The sequence below is a fragment of the Nicotiana sylvestris genome, chromosome 9 (genome assembly GCF_000393655.2).
Source record: "Nicotiana sylvestris chromosome 9, ASM39365v2, whole genome shotgun sequence".
NCBI classification, from domain to species: Eukaryota; Viridiplantae; Streptophyta; class Magnoliopsida; order Solanales; family Solanaceae; genus Nicotiana; species Nicotiana sylvestris.
This window is the reverse complement of record NC_091065.1, coordinates 29982104-29991471: the sequence shown is the minus strand read 5'-3', so window position 1 is coordinate 29991471 and position 9368 is coordinate 29982104. Positions and strand designations below refer to the sequence as shown.

The 9368-nt window shown below is 38.8% G+C and overlaps 1 protein-coding gene across 1 annotated transcript; it reads left to right on the top strand.

Annotated features, from left to right (window-relative positions):
* Positions 1-487: 487 nt before the first annotated feature.
* Positions 488-7313, top strand: LOC138877382 (uncharacterized). The gene is made up of 2 exons (XM_070156990.1): positions 488-658; positions 6633-7313. The coding sequence occupies exons 1-2, from the start codon at positions 488-490 to the stop codon at positions 7311-7313; spliced, it is 852 nt and encodes a 283-aa protein (XP_070013091.1).
* The last annotated feature ends 2055 nt before the right edge of the window (positions 7314-9368 follow it).

The window sequence follows — 9368 nt, the reverse complement described above, 5'->3', positions numbered from 1 at the left end:
TGTACAATTGGCCAGACCCATCTCAATTATGCCCTATGTGAGCTAAAATATATAGTTTAATAGGAGGATGGAATATCAGGATCCAATTTGGGTTAGAGTAACCCAAAATAGTGGATTGAGCCAGGGGAGCTAAAAGTGAAACAATGTTTTGTTGAGGTTTTTAGAATAATGTGATAGACAAAAATATTAGCAGGATAATAAGAAGAGAGTAAATGAAGCATTATGAGTAAGGTATGATAAATGAGTGATAACAGTAAATCAGAATATGACAAGATGACATAGTCTATAGTCAAATGAAGGAAAAGACAAGAGGTGACATGCCTTGAGGCAATAAAAGAGTATATGCCACAAAGTTGTATCCTTATTTTGAGAAATGAGTTGGTGACTCCAACATGATTACAAGAACTGAACATGAGTTAGGGACCATAGGATTTGATAATAGTCGACATAGTGATAATTTCAAATATTGCATTCCAGCAATAATAGAATGGACAACAAAAGAATAATCATTAAAGGTCATTCAGGAAGACACTTCCCTAAAGCGAGCACTATAAGCAAAGTTAAGCTTAAGGGACTAAGTGTTCCAGTTACACTAGGTGTGACCCTTTTGCATAAGGAATTCAATTATCCTTGGTACAGAAGAATTACCACAAGTCAAGTAAGAGTCAGTGAAGATGTGAAAAGATGCCAAAGATGAAGAGGTAACTATGAAATAGTAAAGGAAGAATGCGGTAAAAAGGCGAAAGGGACGAGATTGCATTTATTAGATCCTGCAGATATGTTATGACTCTAGAACATTATGCAAGAACGATGCCGGGAGATGCAGTAGGGTTTCCCTCCCAGGATGTTATTGATAAATAAGTACAAATGAACACTTGATACTTAATGAGTTAGTGCAAATGGTAAGTCAAGACGAAGACGAGATTGCATTTATTAGATCCTGCAGATATGTTGTGACTCTAGAACATTATGCAAGAACGATGCCGGGAGATGCAGTAGGGTTTCCCTCCCAGGATGTTATTGATAAATAAGTACAAATGAACACTTGATACTTAATGAGTTAGTGCAAATGGTAAGTCAAGACGAAGGACATAACTTGAGAGAGAGTATATGGAAGATAGATATGAGCATGGACTGGCGATCACTTAGTAGTTGATTTATGAAGAGCCTAGTTATGTCTAGACAAGAGGTCTCAGATAAATCAGCAGATCATGCAAGATAAACGTAGTGAAACCCAACACAGGAAATTTAGTCTCGCAGATATGACGTCGTAATCCTTAAGGAATATTCAGATAAGAGTTGGGGCAGATAAAAGTACCATATAAGTATTATAGAATAAAGGAGAGTGCTACTAGGGAGATAGTAAAAATTTTAGTTCAGAAGTAACCCTACGAGCATAAGGGTATAGAGGTAAGTAAGTAAGGATAATTATAGGCGAGTAAGTACATCAAAAATTCCTTCAGGTATACAATGTAATAAGCTCGTAGCTTTACAAGAGTCAGAGGGCCTTCCCTAAGAACTGCAATGAAAGACTAGCTGATGAAATAAGGAAGAAGGCTTCAATATAAGCATAGTGACCTAAAGAAGAAATGATCTAGTAACAACAGTCTTACTACAATGTTGTATGCACACCATAAGAAAGTGGCACCTATCGTGACTAAGGAATGAGAAGTAAAAATCCAAAGTAATATTCGAGATCATATGAGTTGCACAAAGTTCCAATATATGTGGGCACTAAGATAAGCCAAGTAATTCATGCAACAAGTGGTAGAACGACCAAGAAAAGTAATTGCTTACTTTTAACGAAAGCTGAGAAGGCACGAACAGAATTATTTGATCGGTGACCTGGAGTTAATTACATTATGAACATGCTTAAGATTTAAGAGTGTTATCCATGCAACATATATGTTGTTAATGATACAACATAGGATACTCCAGTATAAGTTAAAAAAAGAATTGAGTCCACATTATAGACAAAAGCTTGAATTGCTAGAAGGTTGTATCGTGGATATTCCATAGCATCCACGGGGGGCTAAAGTAATAACTAATACCCTGAGCTGCAGATCAGAAGATAAAGTAAGCCTACTTAAAGGCTGATATAGAAGAGGAAACTAAAGATTTACATCAGCTAAATGAATTAGGAGTCCGATTATTAGACCCCGATGAGTATAGAAATCGTGATTTAGAATATTGTAGAATCACTCTAAATATAAGAATTACAAAAGAGATAATACAATAGCCATATTCTATAATGGCTTTATGATAAAGCTAGGTAGGAGTGTACCGACCACATAAGAAGCCAATATGAAGCTCCCACTGGATCGTGTATGCACTAGAGGTGCAAGTATTATAGTAGAGCTTCAAGTTGTGGATGTGAATTCCAACTATGTGGAAGGGAGGTTATGAAAGAGACAGAAAATATGATGCAAGATTTAAAGATAAGTAAGGTACATATGAAGAAGGTACAATATGCCCAAGTACGGAAGGTTACGAATAATCTAGATATCAGATAGAGGGTTAGAAGTGTCGTAATTCTGTATCAAGAAATGATAATGTTGTCATCAGTGGCATATTTTCCATCATGTGGTTACCAGATATAGATAGGGCTAGTTAAGAGAAAGAAGAGTTAGAGATGATATGATGTCTCGCTTGAGGTTCCAGAATAACATAAGAAAATCTATGGTGCTAGCAAGTTAAAGGAAGATTTCGAGTATTATAAATAGATATATGTAGGTCGCAAGCTAAAGTATGGTAGATCGATAAGGTTTTAGTTAGACTGGAGTAAGGATGAGAAAAAGTGAGTGAGAAGGTGACGAGAATAGGTAAGTCATCGGGATTAAACCCATCACAACAAGAGAGCTGATGGTTTCCATAAAGTGATAAAAAACTCAGTATAGCATGAGTGAACTCAGAGGAGTTTAAGAGTAGGAGAATTTAGAAAAGATGAAATGTTTCCCTAATGGTAGAATAAGTGTGTAATTGTGATAGATAAGAGGATGACGTTTAGACCTTTGATTGGGTAATGATTCAAAGAAAAGGGATTTCATGAATTATATAGGATTAAAATACCCCTATAAGGTGAATTTGGGATGCTATGAGATACAGTGAAGTATTGTATCGTCCCTAGGTGGATCAGGCAAATAACTTTAGATGTTCCTCGATGCAACGTGAGCCCTAATGACATATATTACAAAAGAGGTTTCAAGTGATCAATGATAAATTATAGATCAACATTAAGGTGAATCAACAATAGATGGGTGCAAGTTCCAAAGTACTAGATGAGATTTGTTTGTTATTCTTAAGATTAATAGTAATAAGGAAGCACTAAAGGACTTAGATTTATACATATAGGATAAGCAACGAGAGAGTAACCTGGAGTTGGGTAGCAAACCTCGGTAATAATAAACTGAAGCAACTGTTATGGTATAGTATAACCTACCTAGATATAGTAAATCCATAAGGATAGCTATACAAGGCTATGAAACAAGATATATCAATAGTCGTAAGTTCGACAAAGTACCAAGCGAAGGACTTCAGTACACCTATAGATTCCTAGAGGGATAACTTGCCATAGTTCTGTATATATTCACAAAGGGAGGCCTAGAGATTGGCTAAAAGCCGGAGGAAGTAGGAGAGAAGAGTCGCATAGGCGCACATACATGCTGCATGAAGGTCGCAACAGCTATGAGATTTGAAGAACTACGACAACAAGTCATGGTGTGAGAATGAGACCTAAAGGGGGGAATGACCTAGCCTTCGAATTTATACACAAAATAGTTGCCTAGATGGCAAGTACAATATTAAAATATTCGTAAGAGATATGGGTTATAAGACTAATAGGCACATCAATCAACATTTGAGGACGAATGTTCCAAAGGGGGGACTGATGTTACACCCCATGTTATCGTATGTGAGAGTATTCGTAAGTCAATTGATGTTAGCACAAAAATGAGATCAACTTTGAAAGAACATAAAGTAAGTTAATCATGTCACAATGGAGGTTACAAATATTTAAGATCATGAATACCAAGTACCAAGAGGGTTTGAAGGCTTCTAAGCTAAATGAATTGAAGAAAATAAGTTTCGTCCAAAGTCGACAAGTTGGGAATGTTGTAACATGCACTTTTGGGTCGAGAATAGGGTGTTTAAAATTATAAGGAGATTATGTTATGAGTTATTTTAGTCGTATGACAGATGTGTGTTATGATTTTAAGTCAAGAGAGTGGTGGAACAAAAGTTGGAAAAGGTCATCACAAGTTACATTCATAAATGTGTTGAAACTTAGGTAAAATGTAACTGCGATTTTCTCCCTATATACTTAGAGTTATGGGATGTTCCACCCATCAAATTAAAGCTCTATGAGTCTCTTTTTTTAATGCATTAAACCTTTTATCAATACGACATCAGAGTAGAGAGATATATGAATTTTTGCAGGACTGCGCAGGCTTCTAGGTGACAAGTAGGTGTGTCACCTACTTGGTTAAATGAGAGCCCAAAAAGAGGCAATTTCGGGTCATCCAAAGAGCCCATTTAAGGACTTATCTTCTGCAATACTAACCTCATTATATATCACAAATAACCAGACCTAAACCCCTACAAACTTCCTCCCAAAAATTACCCACAAACCCTAATTGATTTTCTTTCGCTTTCAAGTTCTAATTGGGGATAAAACCTAGAGTTTGAAGAACCAAGATAGGAGCTAAGTTATCCAACAAATAAGATTAAGGTGCGAAGAGGCGAGTTCAACTTGGTGATTTGAAAGATTGTGATAAGGTATGTTAAGACTAAACTTTTCTTTCATTTGGCATGATCCAGTAACTACATGTGTTTGACAACGAGACATAAAGAGAAGTTCATACTCCCGAATTTATTTACACTATCCTAGTCTTATAAGTTACAATATTCTCCCTTATCGAGATTTCATATTTAGTTTAGTTTTGTCTTATTTCAGCCAAGAGAGTCAGAGAGTCTATATATATATACACATTATTACATTATTTTTATCAACATCGAGCTATAATCGGTGGGCAGGCACCTATGGGAAGTACTATAGTATTTACACCACCATCGAGCTATAATCGGTAGGCAGGCACCTATAGGGCAACCTTTGATTCGATGGTAAGTTATATACCGAGCCTACTGTGGCCGAGCGCCTATGAGCGAGCCCATAATGGTTGATATACAAATCCTAGTATGGCCGAGCACCTATGAGCGAGCGTACTATGGCAGAGTAGTGACACATACCGAGCCTTATAGGGCCGGACAACTATTTTACAACTATATGGACAGAGTTGAGTAAGTATCATCAGGTAAGCATATCTTCAAATTATCTCTGACTCCCAGTTACATTCAATTATTATATTATCAATTCAGTTTCAGCTTTAAATTATTCTGTTTCCTTACATACTCGGTACATTTTTTTGTACTGACGTCTCGTTTGCTGGGGACGCTGGATTTTATGCCTGCAGGTCCTGATAGACAACTGGATAGACCCTTCTAGCATATAGAGTCAAACATTAGCTTGGTTGGTAAGCTCCACTTCCTTGGAGTTGCCAGGTCTAGACCTTGGAGTCCATTTTATATATACAGATTTGATGGGTAGGTCGAGGCCTTGTCCCGACCATGGTAGAGTTCAGTTATCTCTAGAGGCTTGTAGACAAGTCTTGTATAATTTGTATATCAGTAGATGTTCATGGCGACCTCGTCAGGCTCCACAGTTTTATATATATATATATATAAGAGCTTTTGGGTATATTTACCCTATAGATGAGAGAGACATTATTTTTAGATGATTCAGAATATGGCTTCATCGGCCTAGTTTGAGGGTTACCCATCCAGAGTCCACAGTTACAAAGTGGTACGCTTGGGCCGAGTATGGAACTGGGTGTCGGCCACGCCTCTTCGAGTTTGGGGCATGACATTATCAAATCCAAGAGGGCCACAGATTATATAGCGGACCTGAGAAAGTTCTTTGGTAGTCTCTGGTGTGCATTCGGGGTTCCCACAGGAAAGTTCCTGGGATTCATCGTCAATCGTCGAGGGATCGAACTGGATCCGTCTAAAGTCAAGGCTATTCAGGAGTTACCACCACCTAAGAGCAAAAAGGATGTGATGAGCTTCTTGGGACGTCTCAACTATATCAGTCGCTTCATAGCACAGTCCACAGTCATATGTGAACCCATATTCAAGATGCTGAGGAAGGATGCCGAAACAAGCTAGACCGAGGATTGTTAGAAAGCCTTCGACAATATTAAGGAGTACCTGTCCACACCACCAGTCCTGGTCCTGCCAGAACCAGGACGACCTTTGCTACTCTATCTATCTGTATTAGATGGAGCTTTCGAATGTATTTTGGGACAACATGACGAGAAAAGAAGAAAGGAGCAAGCCATATATTACTTGAGAAAGAAGTTCACACCTTATGAAGCACATTATTCTCTGCTTGAACGCACTTACTGTGCTTTGACTTGGACAACCCAAAAATTGAGGCATTACTTCTGTGCCTACACTACATACCTCATATCCAAGATGGATTCTCTGAAGTATATATTTCAGAAACCTATGCCTACTAGAAGTTGGCTAAATGGAAGATATTATTGAGTGAATTCGATATTGTCTACATAACTCAAAAGGTAGTCAAAGGACATGCATTGGCAGATCACCTTGCTGAAAATCCGGTGGGAGGAGCATATGAACCTTTGAAAACTTATTTTCCTGATGAAGAAGTGTCATTTGTAGGGGAAGATATTACCGAAGCATACGATGGTTGGAGGATGTTCTTCGATGGAGCCACAAATTTTAAAGGAGTGGGCATCAGAGTAGTTTTGGTATTAGAAACGGGTCAACACTATCCGGTATCTGCTAAACTCAGATTTTCTTGCACCAACAACATGGCGGAATATGAAGCCTACATACTAGGGCGCAACATGGCCGTCGACATGAACGTTCCGGAGCTGCTGGTGATCGATGATTCAGATTTGCTTGTGCACCAGGTACAAGGAGAGCGGGCCACAAAGAATTCCAAGATATTGCCATATCTGCACCATGTGCAGGAATTGAGAAAGAGGTTCACGAAGATAGAATTCCAACATGTGCCCAGAATTCAAAATGAGTTTGCCAATACATTGGCCACCTTGTCATCTATGATAAAACATCCATATAAGAATTATATTGATCCCATTCCGGTGAAGATCCATAATCAGCTGACATATTGTGCTCATATTGAAGAAGAAATGGATGGAAAGGCTTGGTTCCATGACATCAAGGAATACTTATCAAAAGGAGAATACCCGGAGCATGCAAATCACACCTAGAAATGCACACTCCGGAGATTGTCAAACCACTTTTTCCATAGCGGAGGAACCTTGTACAGAAGAACTCCTGATTTGGGCTTACTAAGGTATGTTGACGCGAATGAAGCTTCTAAGCTACTTGAGGATGTACATGCCGAGACCTGTGGCCCACACATGAATGGTTTCGTCTTGGATAAGAATATACTCAAAGCCGGTTACTTTCGGATGACCATGGAGATAGATTGCATCCAGTATGTCCGCAAATGCTTTCAATGTCAAGTACATGCCGATATGATAAAAGTACCGCCAAACGAGATCAATGCAACAAGATCACCTTGGCCATTCGTCGCTTGGGGAATGGATGTTATTGGTCCAATTGAGCCCACTGCTTCAAATGGACACAGGTTCATTCTGGTAGCCATTGATTACTTCACAAAATGGGTAGAGGCTGCATCTTACAAAGCTGTAACCAAGAAGGTCATCGTGGATTTTGTCAAGGATCGTATTGTTTGCCGATTTGGAGTTCTCGAGTCCATTATTACTAATAATGCCGCCAATATCAACAGTGATCTGATGAAAAATATGTGTGAAGCTTTCAAACTCAAGCACAAGAATTCCACAGCCTACAGACCTCAGATGAATGGAGCCGTAGAAGCTGCCAACAAAAACATTAAGAAGATACTAAGGAAAATGGTAGAGAACCACAAACAATAGCATGAGTTTCCCTTTGCTCTATTAGGGTACCGCACCACGGTTCGCACATCAACCGGAGCAAGTCCCTACATTCTGGTTTATGGTACCGAGGCTGTCATCCTAGCCGAGGTAGAGATTGCTTCTTTAAGAACCATACAAGAAGCTGAACTCAGCGATGCAGTGTGGATAAGAAGCCGCTATGAACAATTGGCCCTTATAGATGGAAAGAGGATGAATGCAGTGTGTCACAGCCAACTTTATCAGAACAGAATGTCTAGAGCTTTCAACAAAAGGGTCAAACCAAGGCAAATTGCACCAGGTCAGTTGGTGCTGAAGAAAATCTTCCCACATCAAGATGAAGCCAAAGGGAAATTCTCACCCAACTGGAAAGGTCCATACATGGTTCATAGGGTGCTGATAGGAGGAGCACTCATACTTGCAGAAATGGACAGAGAAATCTAGCCAAAACCAATCATATCAGATGCAGTCAAGAGATACTATGCCTAGATTATTTCACATTTCTTTTCTGATGTAATAGAACTACGCTTGAATTGATTCCCATTTAAAAGGGGATACGTAGGCAGCCTTATAGGTTCGGTCATATCATAATAAAATTTTCATTTACCCCCAAGATCAGAAATTGGGGCAGAATTTTGAGGAGGGTCCTCAAAATTCTGGAGCAAGTCTAGCCAATGCCAATAGGTGTTAGATAGTCAACAATTGGTTAACGAAACTGGGACAGAATTTTGAGAAGGACTTCTCAAAATTCCGAAAAACACTCAGCAAGGCTTATTATCCGCAAACAATCAAAAGATCATCCACCGAATTGGGGGCAGAATTTTGAGGAGGACCCTCAAAATTCCAATATAAGAGAGCTGCAATGCCTTTGAGATGTGTTACAGTCACTAGTTCATTTAGAATTACTTGATATATCAATACGTTTCTAAAATAACTCTATTTTTATCAATGATTGCATATTTTTCGAAAACTCTATTTCCATAACAGTCAGGTGTTACCGAAGGGAACTCGAAAGGGCTTTCAGAATGGAGCAAAGCAAGGACGACAGATGATGCACGAACCAACCTCCCCTCACAAAACTTACAATTTTTCTTTGAACACAGACATATTTGACATACCAATAGCATTCGTAAACATATATACACAAAGAGATCACTAGCAATCAGGCCATCAGACACCGAATATATCTCTAGCTAAGACATATATTACTCTTATTTGCTACTTGATTTCTGCATGAGGCTGATCCCTGCCTCTCTATTTGCATGAGTCTAATCCCTAACTCCATACTTGCATGAGGCTAATCCCTCCCTCCCTATTTGCATGAGTCTAATCCCTGACTCCATACTGGCATGAGGCTAATCTCTG

Coding starts and splice junctions, on each gene's coding strand:
- LOC138877382 (XM_070156990.1), top strand. CDS start 488: ATGGACAACAAAAGAATAATCATTAAAGGTCATTCAGGAAGACACTTC. Junction 659..6,632: donor GAAGAATTACCACAAGTCAA/GTAAGAGTCAGT, acceptor ATAACTCAAAAG/GTAGTCAAAGGACATGCATT.